This window comes from Pestalotiopsis fici (genome assembly GCF_000516985.1).
Source record: "Pestalotiopsis fici W106-1 unplaced genomic scaffold PFICI_Scf_8, whole genome shotgun sequence".
Taxonomy (NCBI): Eukaryota; Fungi; Ascomycota; class Sordariomycetes; order Amphisphaeriales; family Sporocadaceae; genus Pestalotiopsis; species Pestalotiopsis fici.
Window position 1 is genome coordinate 143,745 of NW_006917098.1, and position 26,719 is coordinate 170,463.

The window sequence follows — 26,719 nt, forward strand, 5'->3', positions numbered from 1 at the left end:
ATGCGATACACAGGACTTTTCGAGATAGCACTCTCGGGGGTGACAGGCAATTGGCTATTTTTGATGTTACCTGTTGACGGCCGGTTCGGTACTACTGAGAGAATGATTATTTGTCGGCGGCTCATCATGGTGCATCGTTTTGTTATGGATTGAATATAATTACAAGGTCATCACCTGGCCTCAGTTGCCAGATCATTGTATCTGGTTGGACATACTTTAGAAAATATATACCCCTTTCTTTTCTACCACAATACTCGGCATTTCTTTTTGTTTACGATCAAACTCAATGTTGTGGGAAAGTATTGATCATAAAAAGGATACTACTACCACCGTTCTGCATCATTATATGCTGTCTTGAATTACATCGACTTGCATCTGAAGCAGCATATAATTCGGTAAGCGCTTGAGTTTAATGTTCGTGTGACGCTACTCTGTACTGGCATCCCCCGCTGTGCCTTCGGGAAGTCTAGTCATCGAGTGTTGTTTCTTTGCGAGATACCTTGTGTCGTTGACGCCTTCGTACGCATATACCTATGTCCAAGAGGAAGCGTCACTCCTGTCACGCGTATGGTTCATAACTCTTTAGGCTCGTATCCGGTACAGATTGGCATGAACGCATCATGAATGACGAAAAGGCAATTCATTCCACCCTTCTAGGTGAATCAGCGTCATTGTGTCACGAAAATTGACGCAGTATCCATAGCACATGTTCCTAGCCTTAAGTACGGCTGTAGCTGCTCATCTCGCGGCACATGATGAGTCTATCAAGCCCGCTCTGCAACACTGTCAATTGCGATGATCTGGACTCATCCATCACCACTGGATGCTAACAATAAGAGCTAAAATTCCTGGTGAGTATCTGTGATTCTTCTTTGAGTGTCAGGACGTAAAGGTTACTAGTCCCGTGCCTGCTGCCGCTGTTTTGCCTGCACCTTGCCAGTCCTATCACAGCCACCCAGTGCAAACGACCAAGTGGATGAGCGACATTTATAATGCCAAACAAGCCGCATTCTTTCAACAACAATCCGATGTCGTCTAGAGGTTTAGGATTTTGCGTTTTCATAACATACTGGTACAGAAGACCGCAAAGGCCAGGGTTCGAACCCCTGCATCGGAGTTTTCTTTTTGCCCTCCCTCTGCAAACATCATAGGGATTTATTATAACGAAACAGGATTCTAGTCTAGACTGGACTTTTCAGCTGGCCTATCCGTATCTTTATACAAGAATCTACTACCTGGAAAGCCCATCAACTGATTGAGATGTTCCTCACAGCAACGGTGTAGCTAGAGTCAGCGGAGTGATTGGTGTCACAGGTGGCTCTTGCAGTAGCTCCCAGCTAGAACTTATTGCTGTCGACATTGGGACCTCCTGAATCTCAAAGCGCAACACAGGGTAGTTGGTCTCGTCCTGGTGGCCATTCACATTCCACTTGGTGAAATGAACACAATGATCTCAAAACTCCTGTCGGCGTCCTTTATGACTCGCCGATTCGAGAATTAATAACATATTGTGGCAGTTCACTCTCATCAAAATCCTGAAACTTCAGCGTCTGCGCGTGTAATAGTCTCATTGTTGCAGCAACAGATCCTGAGAAAGCTTCACCTTCAACCGTCGTTAAGCTGTCTGTCCACAATGTAAACGTGGGTATATACTGTAACGCCGCGACAAGAGGTTCCAATGAATCCTCCACCTGCAGAATGAATGGGCGCAGCCGGAGCTTGTGTCTTAGTTTTCGTGCTCGTCGTCTCTTTCAAGGTCGGCCAGAGTTCTATACAACGAGCGCTGGTTATTGACTGTTTGGAGAAGTTCACATACAAACCACACTCATGAAAGCCTGGATGCGTCTTAGGTTGTCAGTAGCAACTTGAGTGACTGGTGCTGGCTATTGCAGCCTTATCATTTGTAGGTGTTCATGGACACCATGAGTGAGTGCCCTTGAATCGGGGCGTAGCCTTTTGGAGCAGGCAGGTGAGGGCTTGCCGGCACACCATTTCTCCGAAATGTTACACACCTACCTGTTGCCGGGCTCATACTGCTTAGTATAGATTACTAGGGGTTACTACCACACACTATATTCTTCGGGAATGTTCACTCTATACTCACGATTCATATGACAGAAAAGGAGTGGAAGTATGCATCGATCAACTCTGAGTGCGCCTATTAAACAGAGTTGGGACCAAGATTTCGATAGATGGACGAAGCCAGTCATCACCAAGCCATTTCTGTCTTTTTCGATGTTCACAGCGGCCAAACCAGGGCGGAAACGGTGGGTTGGACTGGCGGCATTGTTCCAGGGCTTCGTGGCGAATGGCTTTATCTTGATCGAAAACTCTCAACACAAGTATCTGCATGGCTTCACAGCCATACTTCAGTGGACCCATTTTCGGCCGATGTGTCAACCCGATTGATATTCATGCAGCAACTGCAAGGGATCCGGTCAAAATCGAATCAAAACGAGGTTGCCGTCCCTTGGCGTGCGCTGTACAATACCCGTAGCCTACGGATTGGCCAGAATATCGTCAAAAATAAAACCGTCCTCCAAGACGGACTCCTGCTGCATGTTTCCCGTATCATTTCCAAAGTGTAATGTGTCGTCGGTCTGGCATGCAATTCCTTTAACTAGGGAACCATGCGCAACCTCAGCTTGCTGGCCTCGGTGTTCAGTACGACCGTGTTCTTCAAGGTCATATGCCATCTCTATGTAGAGATTCGATGGCTGCTTGTAGGTAAAGTGAGCCAACCTTCTTGCTTGCCAAGTGCTCCACCGTTCGATCAACTACAAGCAGTTCCGTACACCCCATCTCCCGACAGGACCAGGGCGCATTCATTGGCTCGCATCCTGTCACGTTTCCAACGAAGGCCGAATTGTAGTAGGGATATATCTGAGTCAGCCGCCGTTCTTCAAGCTTGGCACTAGTTGGCGATTAGCGACTCCGCTGAGTGTTCAGACGCGCGTCTGGGATTGAATGGATTTCGGCAATCTTCGAGCCATTCTGCTTCCAGCCGACAAAAATTACAATGGCAATAGTGATTCCAATACATAGTATACTAGGTTGGTGTTCGAATTTTTCCTGGTTGGGCAGCGATCGACAGCGTTGCACCAACGGCAAGCTCGAAAAGTGTTAAATGTGCACGGGCACACTGGGAGGGCAGCCTCGAGATAAATGATGAACGATATTTCCACAGAACGAATATGGAAAATAGGATGAATACGGAAAACAGCCAATATGAATGAGTTTTTGGCGGCTTTCAATGCGCCCTCGGCAGGCAGCTCACAATGTGACAATTTGGAACACTAACAGCATCCAAATCCCCACGATGCGTCCCCGCAGGGTCTCTTCTGGGCAAGCTCTAGTCCGAATCTTTTCAGTTTTCTGGGGAACGTTTTTTTGATGTGGAGTTCTTTGTGAATACGGTGGTACGTACTTTACAAAACCATGGCCACTGACGATGGTCATGTAATTTGGCATGATCTCGGACAGACGTCGAGAACATTGAAGAGTATTTGCAGCGCCCATTCCATGTTTATGTTTACACCTCCTCAAGGATTATAAACGTTAGATCGTTACTTGCCCCACGCGATGGCCCAGCACCTCCCATCGGAATTTTACCACCAAAACGAAGCCAGTTTTCTGGTTACTTCTATGACCAGTGCTGGAAGCTTCCACAACCCGTATACAAACAGCATAAATAGTAGGGATAGATACCTAACAGATCAGAGGGTTAGTAGGTGGAGCTTTGTACCAATCTAACGTTTATAATCCTTGAGGAGGTGTAGACTGATTCAGCCTTACCGGCAACACGGCACCGAGCCAAGCAATCAGTGTATGTAGAGCTCCGCTTTTCTTTCCCTGAACGGGTCACGGCACCTGTCCATAGACTTATACTGTACTCGTAGACGCCGTGCCGAGTTCCGTCCACGACGCGGAGCCCAGCAGATTCCTATTTCAACCAAGACTTGGCATTCCCGCCCCGTCTTACAGAACGATCCCCTTTGAGCATTCTCAGCCTCTCTTTTGCACATTCCGGGCTCAGAATAGAGCAAACATGCTGCGGGTAATCTATGGGTCATTGTGCTCCGATGCAAGTGCCCACTTGACTCATTGAAGAAAGACCGTCTATCCCCGAGCCACGGACACATTCTTTTCTGCTTCTTGACTCCGACGTCACCAAAAACGCCTGGCTCGATTGGTCACCGGGCTCGTTCCATGAACCCACAGTACCCCCGGCATATTGTCCGCAGCTTGGAGAGAGTCAGTCAGTCAGCTGTCCTTCCGTACAAAGAACATGCAGGGTGCTGAGAATCTGGGCGAAATTTAGCACAGGCCCGCACTTGCCGATCTTATAAGTTCGAGACTCCAGTTGATCCCACATGGTTTTGCGGACTTGGAACAACACTCCTTTTGCGACGTCCTCGCAATTCGAACCTCGAGAGAAAACACCATGCCGGAACACAGGCATTCCGAGGAGATCCCCCCGGACGCCATGTCGGCCCCAGAGAGGGTTGAATCGGGAATACCAGTTGAAGATGAAAAGTTCGAAGATGAAGTCCTACCGCCGGTTCTCGACCTCTTCCAACCGCTGCCAGACATCGTGGGCAGTCAGGCAGAGGGCGATCCGCTCACCACCCGTGCCCTCGTCGTCGGTGTGATACTCGGTTCTCTTGTCAACGCATCCAACATCTATCTTGGTCTCAAGACAGGCTTCTTGTTCGGAGCATCCATGTTTGGAGCCATATTCGGCTATGGTATTGTCAAACTACTGACAAAGATGTTCCCCAACGTGCCAATAATGGGCCAGCCTTTTGGACCTAAGGAAAACTCCATTATTCAAGCGACGGCAGCTGGCGCTGGCGGACTTGGGGGACTATTTACAGCAGGTCTTCCCGCAATGTACCAACTCAACCTCTTGTCTGAGGACCCCTCGCATGACTTCTCGAAAATGGTCACTTTGACCTTGATATGTTCCTTTTTTGGCCTCTGTTTTGCGATTCCACTTCGAAAGTTCTTCATTGTCAACATGGCAAGAGAACTGCGACTCGTGTTCCCAACTCCGTAAGTCTAAGGCCTTCCCCGCCTCTGTGTCACTCGAAATGTTGCCCAGAGCTAATCAACACTCAAGTACCGCCACGGCCCTCACGATCCAATCGATGCATGCTGCCAGCAGCGAAGGCGCGCAGGCCATAAGACGGATCAAGGCTCTCACGTTCACTTTCTTGGGGGCATTTATCCAACGCGTTGTCTCTTACTATGCGATCGGTATCTTGTACGACTGGCACATATTCACCTGGTTTTTCATCTGGGGAAACTACAACAATGCAGCGATATTTGTTGAGAATTGGGGCTGGTCGATTGAATGGACACCCGCATTCATCGGGAGCGGCATGCTGGTTGGTATGAATACGGCTGTGTCCATGTTCTGTGGCACGTTATTTGCGTGGGGCATCTTGGGCCCAATATTGGTCCACTATGGCGTTTGCATCGGCATTGCCATGGCGCCCGAAAGCGAGCGCTGGCACAACGTCGTGTCGTTTTCGCAGATGACGGGCGTTGACCAGCCTGGATACGTGCCTTCACCTCGATACTGGTTTCTTTGGCCGGGAGTTGCTGTTCTCGTCTGCTGTTCACTAGCAGAGCTGCTCGTCCACTGGCGGAGTTTCTATTACGGCATCAAGTATGCCTGGAAGAATTCATCGTGGGACTTTATGCGCAAGAAGGGTGGGCGAAGCAGAACATATCTTTCTAGCCAGTCTTCCCGGCGTCGACCTTCCATGTTCAACGAGAACGTGTTCACGCACGAGGATCCTGCCAAGGAAAAAGACCAAGTGCCGACTTGGGTTTGGGGTGGAGGTACGATAGCCATGGTCGTCGTCGCCTGCATCATCTCAGAAGTTCAGTTCAACGTCAACGCTGGACTGGCATTGTTGGCATCCATATTTGCCATATTCTTTGCCTTTCTCGGAATCCATGGTGCTGGAGTGACGGATATTGCTCCCTTGACGGCTAGTGCTAACGCCGCGCAGCTCGTCTTTGGTGGCATCACTTCCAACCAAGGACTGGCGGTACCACAGCAGCAGACGGTCAATCTCGTGGCGGGAAGTATTGCTTCGGGAGCTGCGGAAATGTCTCAGGAATTGACGTCGGATTTCCGGACGGGCTATCTACTAAAGACTCCGCCAAAAAAGCAGTTTTATGCACAAGCGCTCGGTGCCGTGGCTGCCATGTTCATCGCACCTGGTGTTTTTATCCTATTCACGTCGGCGTATCCATGCATTATACACCCAGACGAGTACGCAAACTGCGCCTTCTCGGCCCCCTCCGTTACTGCCTGGCGAGCTGTGGCCCAAGCCGTGACCGAAGACAGCCTCGACATCCCTCCCTCGTCGGGGATATTCGCCTGCGTCCTGGGAGCTATTGCCATTATACAAGTGGTACTCAAGCACATGTACCTAAAGGGCGAGCGTGAAAAATATCGGGACTACCTGCCAAACTGGATGGCTGTGGGTGTGGCGTTCGTGATCCCCCAAACGGTTTACAGCACCGCAACTTTGATGGGAGCCGTGGTTAGTTATGCCTGGTGGAAGCGCAGAAGGATGAGCTACGAGACATACTGCTACGCCGTTGCGGCTGGGCTTATCGCAGGCGAGGGCCTCGGCGGTGTCATTGGCGCTGCGTTGCAGCTCGGTGGTGTTGGCGGCGATGTCTACGGCACCCAGGCGGGCTGCCCATTGGATTCATGCTAGATTTGATAATGTAATGGCCTTTGACTTTTCTGATGATTATCACATAATCCATAATGTTGATGAAATTGATTACAAGCTTTATACCCAAGCATGCAAAATGCTGTTACTGTGACAAGTGCATATTAGTCGTGCTTCCAGTTGAGTAGAGGCCTTCCACTGATTGTCATACGTCATAAATTTGGCATGTTCTGTCTCAAAAAAGGATAACCGCCGCCAGAACTGCTATAGCAAAGGTGATTGTCACTGGCCCATGCGATCTTGAAGCCATAGAAGCTGAAGAGTCGCTTCCATCTCCAGTATGATTGGCTCTCGCGCATGTTAGTTGCACAGTGGGCTTTGTGCCATCAGAAACGTCGGCTCGGGTGTTCCAGCCCCAGACCACCAGAACCGGCCACACCGTCTTCACAGCGTTGTCATAGGCCGTGTTATCGTCTCCATCATGAGGGCCTGATGCCGTCACAAAAACCTCCGTCCCATTAAGGTGATCGAGGGCATATTCTGCAGGGATGTCAGCCCGTCCATTGCTTATCCGGCACATGATGGAGGTGCCAGAACGATACGGAAGGTGTAAGACATACGCTGTGTTGTCAAGTTGGCTTGACTCAATGAGTCGCCGCAACTATCGGGGATACTTGGTTGTCTGTAGCAGTCCTGGAGCTTGGCAAACTGGTCGGCGTACGCATCCTGAAAGTCGGAGATGCACTGAGAACTCAGCGAACTGCAAGTGCCATTGTCAGCGGATGACGTATCGTCCTCTCCAGGGCCGCCTGTCATGACTGTGACACATATCTTCCAGGTCGTGTTGTCGGCCGCAGTGTCCGGGTCCAGGGCTGCAATGACGTCGTCGGGTGCTCGAAGGTATATGCTTGTCCCTGTGTAGACTTGGCCAGTCGCATTGCCTGGATTCAGTGTGTCGGCATCAGAGATGCTACTCGTAACGTTGACGGCGAGCTCCCAACCATCCACAGTTTGTGGCGGAGACGTGAAGGCCTTGGAGATGTCAAAGCCCGTGATGGGGAAACTGCCCGTCGCATTTGGACGCTCCAGGTTTTCCTCCCATGTCGATTGGTCAAACTGGATCGCGTCGCCCTGAATAATGGTGCCCGACCTCGGCCAGCCCGGAAGGGCCATCGACGCTGGGAGAAGGACGAGGCCAAGAGCTGCTAGAGCTGATTTGCGTCCGGACGTGTATTCCATATTGATGAATGATTGATAGCCAAGGCTGTCTAAGGGGGCCTAAATAAGCTTATACTGCTTCAAACACGGCATCCTCGGCTCCTGATATATATAGTGTGGTAAATTGGCTCAGAGTCGACCCATGCAAGTATTCATTTTGGAAAATCTGGGGAACCCCCGTCGCTTTGGCGCCCTCCAAACAGAGCCACGGCATTTGGGCATGCAAGATGCAGATCTCGTGTTAGTCTCGTGACGGGATGACGTTGCAAAAGTAGCCCGGAGGGGCGTGAGAACAAGTTTAGGTCGAGTAGGGCTGTGCCCAAGCCCCGCGATCCGCTGTCACACCAAAGACTTCGGGTGTCTTTCTAGGCCAAGGAACGTCAACGACTGGCTTTGAATCTGCATGTGGCTGCATGGAGGATGCGGGGGAGGGGCTGACGTTGGATTGTTTCATGTTTCGTTCAATGTTGGACACATGGACGGGAGTAGGATACCCCTCACTGGATGCCGCGCCTGTAGAATCGGCATGTTCCTTGATGCCTTACAGATGAGAAAGTACAATTGATTCAGGCCGATTGCCTCCGCAACTCCGAGGCGAGGGGTCAGATGAATTGATCCATATAGCAATTGGAAAAATCAATCCAGTTGAGTGATACTGGAGCTTGGGATGTACAATCAGTAAAAGAGCTCTCGATTGTCAGGTTGTACGGTAGACTTAAAACTCTTCGGCAGAAGAAGCGGTTCGGTATCTTGGTTTACGAGACTTCGGGTCATGATTTCACCAGGATTAGACCGGCATTCCGACGTCTACTTCCACCCAGATGGCTCTTCAAGGGTAGACCCGTGTGTATGTGCGTGAGGGTAGATACGCCTCGGCATACTGTGGCAACAGTCCGTTGCTTCAGCAATGTGCTCTTCAGTGCTTACACTTGCGCCAGACCATATGCTCAGATCACAACGCGAAGAGATGAACCACAGGCCTCCGTGATCGCAGCAATAACACCGTTCGATATCAATGTAAGGTGGCCCAGCGATCGCTAGCCTTGGTCATGTCGGCCATGCGTTGTCAAAGTCCCAAACTCGTGAATTTTGCAACCCAAGCCTGTTGTGCTCCTTGGTGTGCCTGGTTCAGCACCTCATTCCAGTCTCACAAAATACGAGAGAGCATGCTTAAAACTCATGGCAGCTGTGCTTTAGTCCAGATGTCATATGTCGAGAATTGATGAAAAAGTCCATCTTCAATGATAAAATACTTTACGAAACCTTGTCGTTCTGGTGAAAAGTGGGAGTTATATTTACAAGATCTTCTGATATATTGGTAGCTAAACAAACCATACGCAGATTTGCGTGTGGTCAGCGTATCCCGACCTAGCTTTGAGGCCATTTCTGAAAAGATGCGGCTGATTTTATTTTTCAATGGATATTCGCGTCTATACCAACTACATGCTCGATAAACATCCCATTGCCAAGTTGATCCTTCAAAATGGACGACCCAACGGGCGATTCTGGGGGTATCCCTTCATTCAAAACCGTATCTGTAGCGTTGAAACCCGTAGTAGAAAGAGTTGACAGAGACTAAGTGGAAGAGACGTCCCATTCATCTCTTTTGTGAGCCAGATGGTTGACGTCGGGATCTGCAATACAACTATTTTAAAGATCGAAGTGGGTGAAAGAGGGAACAGAATCACTCTGACCATTGCTTGGATAGACCATGTAGATGTCTTTGGTGTTTGACGAGTTAGTTCCTTGTTTTTGAGTATCAAGAATTCTAGTGTAATCGGGGTTGCTTAAATCCAGACAATCAAGTTTCACTGCAGCGTTGGTAACGATTATCTCATCCGTGTAATGTTCCCACTCGTCTGCACCTGTCTTTTTGTGTACCAGGTATTGCTGCTGAAGTTCCAATTTGCCACCCGCTCCAGGTATTGGTGTTGTTTGTACATGCGACGCCTATATACCTAGGCAGCCCAGCATAGGCTTCATCAGGCACGAGCTTATGATAATGAGAAGGCCGGCAATATAGATGAATAGTAAAGCAGCCATGCTGAGTCCTTCCAATTATCTGTGCGAAATTGTAAATTCTCGTTGCATGCTGTATCAGTCTGCTTCTGCTACATAAAATTGGACGGGCGGGATCGGGATTATTGGCTAGAGGACCTTGTGAGGGCTTTACGGAAAATAGCATTTGCATTGGTCGATACCCTGTTGCGGACTTGCCATCGAGGGCGACTTCATACGGCTACAGTGGTAGAAATATGTTGCTGTATATTTACATGCTGCGACGCAGGGCTACTAGGTATGTAGTTGGTATCGGGCAGTAGCAGACATATTCTAGACTGGCAATCAGGCACAGTCAATAGGTGCCTTGTGGAAGATCAAGACTGTACGAACATTTTGTTCGCGGTTTTAAGTCGCGTCAATTCAAATGATGTATGAAATCAGGACAATTGGATACTAGGTACCGAAGACTTGTGTGTTTAAACAGGATGTTGCAAGAGCGTATCGATATCCTAATGACAGCTCTCTAGTACTCTGTAGTCTTGGATGTTACATTATTGATGCAGGTAGTACGGCACGATAGAGCACTTGAGCGTGGGGGACTTTGCCCCGCCCGCCAAGGTACCTAGTTCACTTTACTCGGGTATCTGATCTGAGATAAGATGATATAGCAGCAACTAGCTGCTCTCCTCTCCTCTACCATGTTCTATTCTTAGGTACAATCTTCCTGCAATATAAAGACTCGCTTGCAGTAGCCATGCAAGTCTCTCTGGACGAAAGAGCCTCCGCGCTGTTGCTGTGCCGCAGCAGGTTTCAGCAGGTGACATGAACTCCGCATAGGACTGGAGAAAATAAGGGTATTAAATCAATCAACACAGCCTTTCTAGTCTCCGCCTGAAGTCGCTTCTCTCTTCAATACACTGATCAAATGGACCATCGTCATGGCTAACATCATGTACCACGGAAACTGCCATTGTGGTGCCTACCGCTTTGAGGTGGCCCTCCCCAAGATCACGCAAGTAATTGCTTGCGACTGCAGTTTATGTGCTAAAAAGGGCCATTTATGGGTTGTGCCATCCCCTAGCGAGTTTAAAGTCACAAGAGATGATGGCAAACTGGTTAAATATCGCTCCGAGGCCTTGCATAACCAGGTGAGGACATATACCTACTCTGCCGAGACAAACTCCATGTACCGCGGCCAAAACGACGGACTTTGCTTACAAAGCGATTTGGCAGTTTTGCAACATTTGCGCTTCACCGGTACTGGGTGAGCATGTGGCTGGGCCATTGGCAGGAAAGCTAGCCATTAACGCCCGCACGATTTTGGAGATTGACCCATTCGAGTTTGAGTATGCTTCGCTATCAACACTTTGGCCATCATGAAAAGCTAACTTGAGCGCCCCAAAGGGTCGCTAATATCCATACGGATGACCACAGAGAGACACCAAGCACTGTCTCTTCGGATGGCACCGGAGCAATACACAAAGGATCTTGCCATTGTGGCAAGGTACTGGTAGAACTCTTGACTCCTCTAGAAGATGAGTTGAGTGAAGACAATTGCAGTGCTTGCCGCAGAGTAAGCTTGTCCCAAAGAAAATCTGTTGACCTCAGTGCATGCCGCATAGTTCTGACTTTCATGACAACAGACTGCACAGGTACTGACCTATCCTACCAAAGAACAAGTCCGCATTGACGGCAAGGAACATACACTGGAATATGCCCGGGGAAACAAATGGACTGCATACGCGTTCTGCGGAACGTGTGGCGTCAGTATGTTTGTGGAGAATTACGGTCCACCAGAAGGTGCAAGTTTCTTTGATAGGGTCCCTGCCGAGAGACGCGAGTTCGTCCTGTCAGTGTATCAGAAGAACATAAACTCTCTACCCGTGCAGGTCAGAAGTCTGGATTCAGTTGACTTGGGATCATTAAAGGTGCAGCGCAAGAACACTGGAACCGAGGGCTACGTTCTAGACCCGTAGGAAAGGGAGGGTGCATAGCTCTCTTATTGGGGATATGGTCGCTCTACACAGACCGGGCATGCGGTGACTCATCTCATTCATGGGCAAGCTAGTAAAATAGGGTTGTATCAGTAGTGAAGCAATGATGGATTAAATGATGTGATTGTCCGAAGCCAATGCTGCCTAATGATTTCACCCTTCCGCCTCTGCTCTTCCGTCCTCATGCTGCTGAGTCCCTTCAGACCATGAAATTATTACGCCGAAGCCACATTTGACACAATTCACCAAACCTGATTCAATCGTTTGTGCTTCATCCTTCAGTTCATATTAGATTCGCGGGCTATCCTGCCAACATCCCCGGGCCAGAATATCCAGCATCCGGCGGACTGTGGGGCGCCCAGGTACCCAGTCAATAAGGCCCTTTGCATAAGGTCACTTATGATCAACTCTACTCAATTCCATCTTATGCACCGACACAAACGTGAACTCTGTTTAAACTCCAGGTTTGACCCCATCAACCCCCTTCTCTCCTGTTACGACTATGTCCTTTCTCTTATCGCCCAAGCCATCCACGCCTGTTATGAATTCCGGCTGCATCTCTAGCATGAAAGGTGAACTTCCACGCTGACGCTCCTGCGGGAAGACGAGGTATAACAGATAATACGTCGTGAAGGATGTAATAAAGCCGTAAAAGTAGGCAATTTGATAGAGGTGATCCCATCCATTATTATTAGAAGTTCCCTGAACCGCTCGCGCAAACCCGGCTGTAATGTGGTCAGAGAATTACTGGTACTTGTCGGCAGAAGACTTACGTAGCAACGGCGCCATCCCCAGAATCCATGCAGCGAAGCCTCGGAAATTGAACCCATGTGTATACCAGTACGCGCTTCGATGATCGCCCAGGTACAAGTCGCCAACGTGGTACTCTCCGCGGCGGACCATGAAGTAGTCTGAGACAACAATGCCTGTCATGGGGCTAAGAAAGACGCTCCAGCCACTCAGGACCGTGATAAAGGTGCCGGGGTTTCTATCATATGCATCACGTTATTATCATCTGGCAAACGGATTCATGTGAGGGCGTTGACCTACGTAACGTAATTCCATGGACAAATGGCAATGGCCACGACGGTCAAGATATAGCAGCCACGGCGAATATTTATCCACCTTGTCCATATTAGTGGGGTGCTTGTACATCATGGGGATAAAGGGACATACTTGGGACAGAGAGCAGCCATGTCCATTCCGGTGCTTACACCATTCAGCATTTGGCACAAGGCCAACTGGTCTGTCAAAAAGCCAAGCCCTGCAAAGAAAGTCCCTGCGCGTGCCGCCGGAGTCATACTGTGGTCCTGAATAGTGAGAAGCAGTTCAAACGGATTCCATATGTACTCTCCGTAAATGGTTGCCGCTCCAGACGTGATTAGTATACCACACAGGGCTGTGACCACAATAAAAATGGGCGCCGTTACAAATTGTCCAAAGAGGGCCGAATTAGGACTTCGTGCATAACGAGTCCAGTCTGATTGACCTAAACAACCCGAGGCTTGTGAGCCTACAATGGACTGCAGCCCAAACACTGCATTCCAGCTAAGCGCCGAGCCGCTCAAGGTTGCCGGCGTGCTCATTAGAACTCCTGGGCCCCCAGCTACCGACACAGCCCAACCTAGCATTCCGAACATTGTGGCAGTGATCATGACGAAAGTGATGCGGAACGGCAGCTGCAACTTTTCAGGGGGTATCATTGGGAGCGGCAAGAAGATGACAATAAAGACAAAGAAGCTGATGAGACTGGCAGTGTCTGTGTTCGATGATTCCGGTAGAGTGTTTCTGAGGTTCACGAATGCTGGACCAATGATGGCACGGAGCATAATCTTGACAGCTACGAAGGTATTGTTAGTAGACTTGAACATATGACAATAAAAGTCACATAATCATACCTTGTCCTCCCCAGTAGGCCTGGCCGACGGTGATTAGCCAGTAACATCCAGCGACCTCGAGCTTTGTTGACCTACTTGAATACCCATCCAGACACATGCTGTGACAATTCGATTGAGAACCGGCCAAAACCCACCACGCATCCCCCAAGATGCGCGGCTGAGGACAGTGAATCCCAAATACACATGACTCCCCGGCCAACCAGCCAACACGGCTATGAGAGCTGAAATGAGTGCAACACCCACGACGCATCCTATGGCTTGCTGTGCATTAAGTCCGAGCGATAACAGTGACGAGCCGGCCGTCCACGCCGTAGTGTTGATCCTGGAGAGTCAGGTCAACGATATGCTCCAACCGGGACAGGATGCACGACGTACCCGCAGATCACCCAATACCCGGCAAACCCCTGCCATGTCCAAGTCCTTCTGTCTTCAGGAATGGGGATCAAATCGCGATTGCACCAATAAGTATTCCTGTAGTTTGCGTTCTCATCGACTGGACACTCCAAACGTTTCATCCAATATGCAGTCTTGCGTTTAGACATTGTCATGATAAATTCTCCGAGATAGTTGGGATCTCCGGAATATGAAAATCAATCGAGTCTCAGGGCAAATGGTATGGCTCGACATCATTGGAGACGTTTCCTGGAACCAAGACTATAAACAATATTTGGCAGGATCAAAACAGGGCGATTCTTTATCATCAATGCTACCCTGTGATATGCTCCGCGATCGACATACGATAAGCGAGTCATCGGGGTAGTATTACAGAAGTAGTGAACGATGCATTTAATTGGGCCATTTGGAACGAAATCTGATTGCCAAGGCCATTTAAACTTTAGAGCGGTATTTCCGACGGATATTCGGAGGAGGTCCGCAATCATAATCCCATATCATGTTCATGCCGGTTGAACCAGTTACTAACCCCGCTTCTCGTGAGGTCAAGAAAGTAGTGATAAGGGATGCGTGATGTGATCTTCAGGTGACAATCGTGGTTTGGTACTTGTAGATTACATTTGATCAATGCACCAGTCCATACGTTCAACAAAATCAATTTCCAAACCACGGGGAGGAATAATTTCATAGTCAATATGGCATCCTTACCTATTATCGACTTTGGCAAGTGGCGGAATGGCAGTACGGAAGACAGGCAGCAGATAGCGCAAAAGCTTGCGACTGCGTGCAAACAAGTTGGATTCGTATACATCATTAATCATGGAGTGCGGGATGACCTGCTAGATGATGCTTTCGGCTGGTCTAAGAAGCTTTTCGATTTACCAGAGGAAAAGAAAATGCTGGCCCCTCATCCGCCAGGTAATGTCTGCATATTGAGCATTTATAGCCTCAATACTGACTGGTGTGGGCAGGTCCGAATGTGCATAGAGGATACTCTTGGCCAGGACTTGAAAAGGTCTCTCAGTATATCCACAAGGAGGACCAAGACTCGGATGCCGAGGACGAAGAGTTGAGAAAGGTGCAGGATTGCAAGGTAAGAGGGTGTGCTTTGGAAGACTGTATCAATTGCTGAGACTACATTTCGTGGTGAAAATAGGAAAGCTACGAAATCGGAAGTGAGGATAACGCCGAGCAGCCTAATGTGTGGCTTCCTGAAGAAACTCTTCCTGGTTTCCGCAGATTCATGACGGCATTCTACGGGCATTGTTTCGACACAGCAAGAGAGATCCTGCGAGCCGTCGCGCTAGGTATCGGCCTAGAGGACGAGGATTATCTCCTGCGCTTCCATAGTGGTGACAACAATCAGTTGCGCTTACTTCACTACCCACCAGTCGAGACAGAAAAGCTCTCGAGTAATGCTTTGGCACGGATGCCGGCCCATTCAGACTGGGGTTCCATCACCATGTTGTTCCAAGATGACTGCGGGGGCCTACAGGTTGAGGATCCCAACGTCCCTGGCACATTTGTCGATGCTACACCACTCAAGCGAGCCCTGGTTATGAACGTGGGAGACCTGCTTATGCGGTGGAGCAATGACTATCTCAAGTCCACGCTTCATCGTGTCACAGTCCCGCCATTGCAAGCGAGCAAGGACGGCGCAAGGTTGATGACCCGTGCACGGTATTCCATACCTTACTTTGTGAGCCCAGACTCAAAGTCGCTTATCGAGTGCCTGCCAGTGTGTTCAAACTTGGAGAATCCGGCAAAATATCCTCCCGTCATTCAAGAGGATTACAGACGACTAAGAGCGAAGCTACAGTATCCAGAGACAAAGGCGAAGACAGTGGCAGTTGCTTAGGTAACCGTAATGTATTCAAGGGAATTTTTAATAGCCAATTTTGGTGATTGAGTTTTGATGCGATGCAACTGTGCTAGTCGAAACTCGTAACTCGACGTAGATAGACACATGGGATGTGCGCTTTACTTTTTTCTTCTTGGTGAGCGCGAGGGGAAATACTTACCTCGCGCTACTAATTCAGTTCTGTTTCCGCCAATGCTATTCATGTTTTCTTCGTTGCCGAGCAATACATATATTGGAGGCTCGAGATACAAAAAACGTCAGGCCTATTATTCATCATGTTCTTCCTCCACCCAATCAAGGGGCATCCGCCAGCCACCAACTTGTCGAGCTGCAACCGCTCTGGCATTCTCAGTGGCACAGATGAACAGGTCAACTCTACCTCTAGTGACGGATAACAATGAACCATCACCATAAAACCCTATCTGACGTGTGAAGTCTGCTTCACCAATGGTGTCTATCAGTCTAGTACTTGCCAGTCCGTGTAAAAATGTCGAGGTCGGTTCTTTATCTTGAGCGAGAGCCCTCGCTTGTGGATAATGACACCTTGGCATCTCTCCACCAAGGAAGATGCCTTGTTCTTTCGCTCTCGCCTCCAGATCTGCCACATAATATGGTTCAGCGCATTGCTTGGCTTCGCGATAGAGTACTGGGTGCGGATCTGGACGAAGCTTGTCCCAGAGCCGGCGGTAGTTGCAAACAATACAGGCATGCGCCACGGCTTGTTTCATCTCCGGCTGAACCCTCACAACCTCTTGGAGTGTTGATTGATGCGGGCGATGAGGGTACCAGATCATATAAGGCAAGTGGTTCTTTGGCGCATTTGAGATGCGTGCAATATCGTTTGACATGATATAGCGAGCGTTGATGGCCATTGAGATATTCCGTATCTTGTAAGGACTTGGGTGGTCTCCTGAACCACAACGCTCTGGCAATCCCTGTGCAAGCTCTCCGCTCCACCAACGGGCGAACGCTGCACTGTGGTGGATTCCGCGAATGACACAGAATGCCTCATCTTGAATCAGATGTGGACGTCGAAGACGCGCATAGCGGTCAACATTGCCCTCGTAGGCGGCTGTTAAGATGAGCAAGTCTTTATTGATAGGCGGAAGATCCAACGGTAATGGCGAATAGAGCAAGTGAGCGTATTCTGGCTGCAGAGGTGGATCGTCAACCTCTATCCGTGAATTTATATCTTGTCGTAGCCAGTCTTCGGTGATATCCCAATGCATTGTGGCCCAATGTCCTTTGAGGGTGCCCTCTTCGTCTGGATCTCTCAGGTCGAATTTGGATCGAACTGCTGCATCGTTGTTTAGGTACGCCGCATGTGGATTTTCGAGGTTAATCGTTCTCTCGTAATCGTTCATGACGGCATATTTCACAGGGCTCGCCATGATGAGATCAAAAATCTCACCGCCACTTGTCTTATTGTCCTGCGCCTCCTCTGCAATGGAGACATCTGGCAAGAGCTCCAAGGACTTGTACAGCTCATTGTAGCCTGCCACCGCACAGGCACGTCCGACTTGATATCGCATGGCAGGGTATTGTTTCGCCAGGTCTGCATATGTTTGCTCCGTCGCCAAATCGGGATACCAAATGCAGTATGGGTAAGACTCCGCGGAGTTCATCCTCGGGATTTTGTTGCTCATGATGAGACGGGCATTCCTCGCTCGCGCAAACATTGGGAATTCATCGGCCTTTGATGCACAGAGTTTCCTCACTGGTCTTGACTTTGCAAAGTCGAGATTCCGGCGTATGCCAGCCACTACGCAGGAGCGCACATGATCATGTCGAAGCTGATGTTCTGGGGGAAGACGCTCGCTGCGCAAAACAAAACCGAGCACTTCTTCTTCATCGTAGAGATCCTCCTCATCAGAGCTACTTGTGGTATCCTCTTCATCATTGGCCAAGTCCTTGGATGCGACACGTTGAGACATGATGCAGAAGAGCTAAGTAGTGAGTAGGTTGTTGATATTGGGAGAATGGTGTACAAAAGATGAGAGGAGGTTCGAAGAAAGCCAGTCATCTGGAATCTTGAAGTACTGCGCCGCATGACCGCAAGCGCTCTGCTGTTGCAGGATGCCGATTGGATGTTGCGCCGAGGCAGATGCTACTACCTACGGGGTGTTGATGGATAGAATTACTGCTTGGGCTAGCCGCTAACTAGGTAAATTATGAGTAATGCTAACAGCGCTATGTCACCTTGGCTAGCAGCGCTATGCATCACCATATCCCGTTATCTGCACCTGCATAAAGCCTGCCGTAAATAGGAGAACAGCGAGAAATTATAAGCCTATTTCGAAAGAAACTAACTTATGCGTTGCATCGTGAGTAATTGGCTTAATTACTTACTAGGTATCTACTTTTTGAATAGGCCCTCGTCGTCAAAAATAACGATAAGTGCAGCAGCTATTTACAGCAGCTATAACACTGCGCAAAGGCTTAAGATACTACTTAGATAAATAAAAATCAAATCTAAAGCTATTTCTAGTAATTAGAATTTGAAATATAAAATGTTGGCGGGCTGTATGCAGGCGCATATTACGGGATATAGTGGTACATAGCGCTGCTAGCTGAGGTGACATAGCGCTGCTAGCATCACTCTAAATTATGGGCTTCGAGCACTCTGGAGCATGGGCTTTTTACTCTTTGACTACCTATATAGCAAATGCACATCATACTTTGTATAAGTCGAGTCGAGAAAGACCGTCAAGTTCATAAAGAAAAGCTTCACTAAATTAACTTGGTATTTTCCAAAAACTACATATCCACAAATTACCTGCATAATCTGATCTCCCATCCGTAATCTCTGCAGTGCCAGTATCCTCAGTGCCGTCGTACGGGTCCGTCGCTAGCACCCCAAATAGTACCTGCCCGCCTAATACTCTAAGTTGACTCTGCCCTTGCCTACTAGCCTGCCGGCGCCATACACTCTGGTTACTAGGTGAATACCTAGGTACCTACTTGACTTGCGTCCCACTCAGATTACTTAAAGGACTCGGTAATAGGTAAACGCAATACTAGTCATTTAAAAACTTTCCATCTACTGGCCAGAGGCACTCCCAACGAAAGGAATTACACCAAGAGAAATCATCAAGAAGTCAAGGACACGTGATTTTGAAGATTTATGGAGGCTGCAGACTATGTGTACACGCCAATACCTGGTATTGTGAGTACTATTGCTTCTACCAGATGATCAATCTAGCTAATACGTTTTCTCAGGAGGAATCAGAATGATCTCTCTACTGCACCTATCAAGTGGCATCAAAATGGAGACATCTTGGCAAAACGCCTTGCAAAATGCCTGGCCAATGATTTCTTGGTCTTCCCTGCCAAGAAATATGTCGTGCCTACATCTGGTTACAAATTACAATAGTGCCATCATTTGGAGGTTGACTCAACACCCGAACCTAGGTACCTATTGGGCAATTTGATCATCTTAGTCTTTCACCATGATTTTTTCACTCGAATAATTACAACTTTCGCACATAACTGTACCGAGCACCGAATTAGCGCATCTAGGAGCTTATTTAGTTCCTATGTTGTGAATGGTGGCTTTTTACAATCCCCGCGATTCAATTACCATCGCGGAGGTGCCAGCGGGGCTTTGCATACTGGCCTGAGTCCCGGTTGGCCGCATGCCTGTGGGTGGGCCGCTGCCAAGAGTATATTAGCATAAAGTCTGGCTCTATATCTAAACTTTTCAATCTCAATATAGGTATGATTTCAATGTTGCATCATTATCTACATCTCCCTAATCAAATATGAAGCTGCAGTCTATACTACCCGTATTGTCGCTTGCTTGGGCTGGGGCCGTGGCCCATAGTCATGTTGAGCCCCGGTTAAACCAGACAGTATGGCTCTGTGGTGACAGCACCATGGCTCCGGGAGGCGGGCACAACGGAACTGAAGGCTTTGGGCAGTATCTGCAATATTCTTTCGACTCTGATTTGGTTCGCATCAATAATTCCGCCTATGCCGGTAGAAGCGCCAGGACATTTACGCGCGAGGGTCGGTTCCAAGCCGTGGCGGACAAGATAGTCCCTGGAGATTGGGTGGTTATTGAGTTTGGGCACAATGATGGTAGGTTTTCCGTTAACTTGACACTTTTATGAATGATCCATCTGACATTGTGCAGACGATGGAAAAGGAACAGTTCCAGCCAATGACACCAAGTCTCGTGTTGTTTGTCCCGGAATGGGGAACGAGACGTGTATTGGGTATTACAAGTGAGACCCCATACGCAAAACCAGACCTGTGTCTATATTCCATGACTGACTAATGAAAATAGCAACCAAACCGAGATTGTGCAGACCTATGTGACCTATCTTCAGAATGCCTCATCCATCTTCCTATCGCTGGGAGCCCGCGTTATCATCTCACCACCTACGCCAACGAACCCCTACCTGACCGCTAATGGCACCTTTGAATGGACGCCAACCAAGTACTCCTATTACTCGTGGTACATTGTTTCGTCTTTAGGCGGTCCCGATGCCGGGATCTATTTCGTGGACCACAGCAGCTACAATGCACAAGCTCTCCAGCGTTTAGGTGCCGATATTGTCAACGCCGGATTCCCAATGGACAATACACATACTAGTCCATATCTTGCGGATATTTTTGCGCGCGCATTCATATTGGGCTTGAAATGCGGAACAAGTCCGTTGCAAGATCATGTAATAAATGCGACGAGTCGTATCCAGAGTCCGGAGTTGGGCGGTTGTTTGAGTGTCAACGATACGCTGCCGATTTAGTCCGGTAGTTTGATGCACGTCGACCATGACAAGCATGAATAATATAAAAGATTTGATTGTCCATAGTTTCAATTCTTCACGTGGTGCCTTCAAAAACACTGATGCCATTATGGTCTCCCTGAGCTTCTGTGCCGATACCAAGGAATACATGGGCAGAGACCTCGGATTCCCTCTTCTTTCATGGCAATAGATGATACATGGCAGACTGCCAAGGACATGCTGCACCGCTATAGGCATTGCAATCTGTTCTTTCGTGGATTTTGGTCTTTACATGGCAGCGCATCTATGCCTCGATACTTGGCTTCTTTTATATGCAGCTTCAGTCAGTATTATTTGACTGCTGGTTCAAGAGTTAATAGTGCCTCATGCGCCGCGTTATGTGTCATATACCCCGTATTTCCAGGGGCTGTTGGGCCGGATCTACAAAGCAATGGGAGGCCCGAATGGATCATCCGCATTTATTGTCTTTCGACGCTTTGCATCTGGTTCCCCAAGTGATCCACCGAAGACCGCGGCGTCGTCTTTCAGTCCAGGTTTAGGCTTCTTCTTTTCAGCCTGCTCGCGGCGGGCCTTTTGCAGCGCAACTAGGTCCACCCTATCAGGGTCTCGACATTTCTTGAGTTTCTTCACCAGTGGTTTCATTGCCTTATTTGTCTCTTGCTGCGAATTATTAGCTTTGACAACCCAAGTGGACAGATGATCAAGCCAGGTACTTACGCTACCCCAGTGCTCGGTCATTCTCTCTGGAGGCTCCTTCTCGAGCATTCCACGGCATGTTTGGATAACGCTCCAGATTTGATCTTTTGCTGCCTCGCCCTGTCCTGCGAAAGCATCTCTCAGCAATCGTTGCGCCAAGCCTTCATCAGCCATCGCCAGTGCAGCAAGCATAATTTGACTGGGCGTGTAGTGGAAATAGGCATCCGTGACAATTGGGCTGAACTTTAGAATCTCCCTCGCTCGGGCGTGGCCGCGATCTATCCTCGACTGCTCAAAATCTCCGAGACGCCGCAATTCCATGATTGTGCCCTCGAGTGCCCGAAACGGATGTTTAACGTCGAATGCAAACCGTATGCCCTGGCACAGGACGTATTCCGCAGCCAATACCACCTCGGCGCTCGTATTGGGGAATTTATCTGCAAACTTGGACAAGCGCATGTAGTATCCCTCTGCTTTACATCCAAAGAAGAGGCATGTCTTGAGCAGTTCCGTAGGAGGGTACGTCATTATGCTGTTTGTAACGTAGAATCGTCGCAAGAAGATGGCAGCCGTCGCTCGGATCTCGGTGGGAAGTTCTAGGAAGGCGGCCGCTCGCAGGAGCTCGACGGTGTAAAATGTGAGCAGCGATAGCTCCTCGGCCGGCGTCAGGAACTCGGGCAACGGATCGACTGGCGGATTGGAGCCTTGAAGCCTTGCAGATATGGCCGTCTTGGCCAGGTTGTTGCTATCAGTGCGAAGCGTTGACAGCTGTGAAGGCGTAAACGACCAGAGGCGAAACTGGCTTGAAGCCCTGTAGCGGGCGTCCTCAGTAGCCATGGTGAATGAAGTTAGGGCGCTCGTCGTCGTTCAGAAGCGTCGCAAGTCTCGGTGGAGTAGGTTTGAGTTAGGTATGCCTCGCGGTGCCTTCTCAATAGCAAAAAGCGCCTCTTGCGAATCTATCACCTGCCTTCCAGAGGCGAAGCGCTCGGATTGCGCAAAAGGGAAAGGAATGATGCCTGGCGTTTGTTGGTGCAAAGGAGGGATGTCGCGGCTTACAATGGCGCCCACAGCTCTAGCTACGGTGCCTTAGGGAGCTCCGATAAGACACAGTAATCGCTTGGACAAAATCTGCACTGTACAGCGAGCCCCTGTTATTATGGTATGGATCATTCCAAGTTCCAACGCCATCTGATCGTAATAGCTTCACTTCCTTTCATGTTGTGATAGCTCCATCCCCCGAGATATTTATGCATTACATCAAACTACTTGGTATTCGACACAGTCTATTTGTCTGCTCCCTCTGAAAGCTGATTGTGATGCCTTTTGACTCTGTCTCCCTTGGCCATCTCGACTCAGCTTCATACAATCGTGGTCAACTCAATCTTTGCTGGTGTTGGTAGCTCGCTGCCGGCGCATTCCGCAAGAGGTCGAGCTCGACTCACAAAGATCCTGTGGCGGATTATGGCATCTGCTGTGACTGCCAATATACTGACAGCACACAATGCAGTCACGACACCACACCATGTCGAATCAACTTGCACTCTGTCCTTGGATGATTCCTGGCTGAAGGCATATTTCATGCCGCCGCTAGCCACAAACGACAGCGAAAATGTCGCCACAAATGTTACACATAGGTAAAGCCAGAGAGGCAAGCGTGTCTGTCCTATAACAATGCACTTCTTGGCCTGTCCCGAGCTGTTCCTTATCTGCTGCCCCTTGCATTCCCCTACAATTTTGAAGAGAGAGCCAAACGCGAAACCAACGAAAGCCGCGATCACAGGTTGAAACTAAAAATCCAAGTGTTAGCAGCAGCCGATCTCAAACAGCAAGCTTCATAGCTCGGCTGGTTGTTCCTTACGTATGAATGAATCCTGAGGAACTCTTCAGAATCATGGATCGATTCAATGCGATTCACCAGCACGGTCGCACAATTGATGTATATGGTCATTGCTACCATGAACCAGCAAATGGTAGCATCAAAAAATGCGTGGATGTATGCCTTTCTCTGGGGGTGAAGCCACTGTCTCGACCAGGAGCGGCCAAGCCCGCCTTGCCTGCTGAACTTGATTCTTTGGAGTTTTCCAGGCAGCCCTCGTCGTCTAGGGGCATCATCAGCATGATGACTACTTATAACTTGGCTGGCTGGCAACGATTGATCAACCGACGGGCTGGCGGGGCGAGAATCGGGCATGGCTGCTCAAATGAAGTGTAAGAGATGGGATGGATCTTTGCGGCTATCTCCATCCTTGCTTGGCGGCTTCGAGGGAATAAGTCATTTTAAACACGATAGGTCGTAAAGTTGTACAACTTTGTCTCTCAAGCAGTGGCTCAAGCCCGTACTGGCACCTCGTTTATCATCAATAACCACTGGTTCCCTCTCAACCTGCTCACGGCTACACTACAGTCCATGGACCAACGTATTGTTTGCTATCACGGCCCATTCCTGTCCGACGCCATCCGAGAGAAGACCGAGCGGTTATGGCCGAATCGAAGCAGATATATTCAGTCGGTTCGGGGACACAGGTTACGCGAGGCAGATGGTTGCGTGCGACATGTCACGCACGCACGACCACAGTTGCTACGTCGAATGCGACTCGCCGCTTGTCTGTCGGCTAGTTCCCCACCATTGTTTGCTGCATTTCATGTTTCGTGCGCAAGCGGAAGACTCACGATCACGACAAGTGGTTGCGAGGTGGACCACCTGCTTAATTTACAGCTATACTTTGAAACACCGGCTATCATTACTTCCAAAAATCACCGTGAAAATAGCAACCTACTTTCACGGGCCCGGACCAAGACATGGTGGAATATCAGCATTGTTGGGAAATGACAGAAAGCATTTGATTCCTGCTGAGCATGCGCTACAGCACCATCATCTGCATCATTGGAGTCGCACTGCCAATTGATCCATGTGCACAGCCCAATAACACGGGTAAGATTATTCTTGGAATTATTGCAATTAGTCTGTCTTTGGGATCTTCAAAGAGTATTGTCTATAGCATACCGGTCACTGCCCGGTCACTGCTTTCTTATACTTGAACGGTTCAGTGCTTCGGAGAAACCAGAGGAGACTAATTTGTATTATAAGGTCCACATTATAGCGGGAAGTAATATGTGTAAACATCCACGATGCCATTACGTGACTCATGTTTGCCTCAGCTTCACATTGACCAAGAAGTCTTTTGGTTTGAGCAAGAGGTGATTGGTTGTCACCCAGGACGACTGAGGTCGTGCCAATTTCCCAACCAGTTCAAAATCAAAATCGCGCATCAGTCGCGGAACCAATTTGCATATCTCTAGCATTGCAATATGACGCCCAATGCAAGTTCGAGATCCAGATCCAAACTAGAGACAAAGAAACCATGTGTCAGTATTTGACCCTCATCATCAATTGTGCTACTCACAGGCATCGAATGTCTATTCATAATGGCCAACTTGTCAACGTCGTCAGTGAGCCACCTCTCTGGACGAAACTCGTCGGCGTCATTGCCAAAAAGTGCAGTGTTGCGATGCTCAACCCAAGGGTTGATTGCGACAATCGTCTATATTGCAATTTGTCAGCCTTTTGGTTGAAATGAATAAAAAAAAAAGAAAGAAATCGATCTCAATGAAACTTACTCCTTCTGGAAAGAATCTACCGCTGATTGTCGCGCCGCCTTCGGGAACAACTCTTTCCAGGGGCAAAGCTGCTGCAGGGTGCAGGCGCAATGCTTCTTTGATGACGGCTTGGAGGTAGACCATGCTTTGGGTGTCTTTAAACTTCACTTTCTTCTCGACAATTTGATATCGATCAAGCTCCTCTCGGAGTCGTTGCAAACATGGTGGGCTCTTGAGCAAGTAGTAAATGATGGCAGATAGAGAGTTGCCAACTGTATCTGAGCCAGCGGCCTGTGCTGTGATCAGTGGCTGCATAACATGTTACGTAGTAGAGAGCAAAAGGACACGGTAGACTAGACGTCAATCAAACATCACGCACCATATTCTGAACGCAAGCAACCATGATGTGTGTCGTTGTAAAGGTGTCTGGAATGCGTGTGTGCTGGGCGTAGAACTTGGTGAGAAAGTCGGTCGCTTTGCCCGATCCATCATCTGCTGCATCTGAATCAAAGGCTTTTGGATTGCTTTGGTGTTCCTCGATACAGCCTTTGGTAAAGCTCTGCACATACGTTCTGCCCATTCCTTTGGATCCAGCCATGTAGTTCATCATGGGAAATATATACGGGTGAACGAACGAGTATATGCCTGCAAGGGAAGCATATGCCGCCATGTTGCTGATGGCCTTCATGACACCTTCGACATCTAGGCCTCTGTCGAGAAATCCCAGACGCTTAGAATAGGTGATTGATCCAATAACGTCGAAAGCGTAGCACTGCAACCAGTGGCGCAGGTCAAAGTTAATACCACCATGCGCCATTTCGACCAGCCTCTGGCTGACGAGATCTGCACACTCGTCCACATATGGCTCATAGGTCACAAGTGAGGACAAGCTGTATGTGTGCTGAAGTAGCCTGCGGTTTGCCGCATGTCTCTTTTCGTTCTGGTCGGCGAACAATGTCCATGCCCCTGGAGACTTCCAGGCGCTATACCATGAAGACTTGGGGAAGGGTGACGCATGTCCATAGCTGTGGGGATGAATGTGTTAGCTTTTGGTTCCCTGCAGGGCGCTATAGAGGCTTATATCATGTTGACTCCGTTGTGCGTTATGATATCCCACCAGGACATCATGTGTTTCTCAGCCAAGTACTGACATGATTTTTCCTGCGTCGAGAGTGGCGAAACTGAATCGATTGGGACCGTAGCGGACGATGGGACCTAGATAAGGTATTTAATATATCAATGTGTCGGATGGCCTCGTAGAATCCGAGCGTTGCTGCGATATCCGAATGTTATATTTTCACTTACCATATTGGTCATGCAATCTTTTGTTGGTCAACTCAAAGTCACCACGACGTATCTTGGCCAGATACCACAGATCGGTGAAGCGGGTCACGAAGGGCCCTGGGATTGAGCGGAGCGGTGATACAAATGGTCGGACAAGGATTAGAGTCGCATAGACAACGATACCACCAAGTGCGAGACACTGCAGAAGTATGATACTCATGTTGGTTTTGGGCTTTTGGTATATGTAGTACGAAGTCTAGCCGAAGGTGGGTTCAATCTCACAACGTAGAGGGTTAGGACTCAAGACCGTCTTTCTTGGTGAAAG

The 26,719-nt window shown here is 48.9% G+C and overlaps 9 protein-coding genes across 9 annotated transcripts; 4 read left to right on the forward strand and 5 right to left on the reverse strand.

The window, feature by feature from the left end:
* Positions 1–4,444: 4,444 nt before the first annotated feature.
* PFICI_10743 (uncharacterized protein) lies at positions 4,445–6,743 on the forward strand (the record flags this gene model as incomplete). The annotated part of the gene is made up of 2 exons (XM_007839324.1): positions 4,445–5,055; positions 5,123–6,743. The coding sequence occupies 2 exons, from the start codon at positions 4,445–4,447 to the stop codon at positions 6,741–6,743; spliced, it is 2,232 nt and encodes a 743-aa protein (XP_007837515.1).
* A 193-nt stretch (positions 6,744–6,936) lies between these two features.
* On the reverse strand, positions 6,937–7,940 carry PFICI_10744 (uncharacterized protein; the record flags this gene model as incomplete). Its single annotated transcript, XM_007839325.1, has 2 exons — positions 6,937–7,241; positions 7,322–7,940. The coding sequence occupies 2 exons, from the start codon at positions 7,938–7,940 to the stop codon at positions 6,937–6,939; spliced, it is 924 nt and encodes a 307-aa protein (XP_007837516.1).
* A 2,918-nt stretch (positions 7,941–10,858) lies between these two features.
* On the forward strand, positions 10,859–11,896 carry PFICI_10745 (uncharacterized protein; the record flags this gene model as incomplete). Its single annotated transcript, XM_007839326.1, has 4 exons — positions 10,859–11,068; positions 11,154–11,266; positions 11,325–11,541; positions 11,564–11,896. 4 exons carry the CDS (start codon positions 10,859–10,861, stop codon positions 11,894–11,896), a joined length of 873 nt encoding a protein of 290 aa, XP_007837517.1.
* A 471-nt stretch (positions 11,897–12,367) lies between these two features.
* PFICI_10746 (uncharacterized protein) lies at positions 12,368–14,354 on the reverse strand (the record flags this gene model as incomplete). The annotated part of the gene is made up of 7 exons (XM_007839327.1): positions 12,368–12,639; positions 12,688–12,902; positions 12,965–13,039; positions 13,091–13,754; positions 13,813–13,831; positions 13,888–14,134; positions 14,188–14,354. The coding sequence occupies 7 exons, from the start codon at positions 14,352–14,354 to the stop codon at positions 12,368–12,370; spliced, it is 1,659 nt and encodes a 552-aa protein (XP_007837518.1).
* Positions 14,355–14,900: 546 nt separating this feature from the next.
* On the forward strand, positions 14,901–16,063 carry PFICI_10747 (uncharacterized protein; the record flags this gene model as incomplete). The annotated part of the gene is made up of 3 exons (XM_007839328.1): positions 14,901–15,123; positions 15,177–15,298; positions 15,362–16,063. 3 exons carry the CDS (start codon positions 14,901–14,903, stop codon positions 16,061–16,063), a joined length of 1,047 nt encoding a protein of 348 aa, XP_007837519.1.
* A 269-nt stretch (positions 16,064–16,332) lies between these two features.
* On the reverse strand, positions 16,333–18,000 carry PFICI_10748 (uncharacterized protein; the record flags this gene model as incomplete). The annotated part of the gene is made up of 1 exon (XM_007839329.1): positions 16,333–18,000. The coding sequence occupies one exon, from the start codon at positions 17,998–18,000 to the stop codon at positions 16,333–16,335; it is 1,668 nt and encodes a 555-aa protein (XP_007837520.1).
* A 1,941-nt stretch (positions 18,001–19,941) lies between these two features.
* Positions 19,942–20,817, forward strand: PFICI_10749 (uncharacterized protein; the record flags this gene model as incomplete). The annotated part of the gene is made up of 3 exons (XM_007839330.1): positions 19,942–20,146; positions 20,202–20,292; positions 20,355–20,817. 3 exons carry the CDS (start codon positions 19,942–19,944, stop codon positions 20,815–20,817), a joined length of 759 nt encoding a protein of 252 aa, XP_007837521.1.
* Positions 20,818–21,237: 420 nt separating this feature from the next.
* On the reverse strand, positions 21,238–22,350 carry PFICI_10750 (uncharacterized protein; the record flags this gene model as incomplete). The annotated part of the gene is made up of 2 exons (XM_007839331.1): positions 21,238–21,477; positions 21,535–22,350. 2 exons carry the CDS (start codon positions 22,348–22,350, stop codon positions 21,238–21,240), a joined length of 1,056 nt encoding a protein of 351 aa, XP_007837522.1.
* A 2,307-nt stretch (positions 22,351–24,657) lies between these two features.
* PFICI_10751 (uncharacterized protein) lies at positions 24,658–26,614 on the reverse strand (the record flags this gene model as incomplete). The annotated part of the gene is made up of 6 exons (XM_007839332.1): positions 24,658–24,858; positions 24,918–25,055; positions 25,132–25,401; positions 25,490–26,135; positions 26,262–26,325; positions 26,416–26,614. 6 exons carry the CDS (start codon positions 26,612–26,614, stop codon positions 24,658–24,660), a joined length of 1,518 nt encoding a protein of 505 aa, XP_007837523.1.
* Positions 26,615–26,719: the final 105 nt, after the last annotated feature.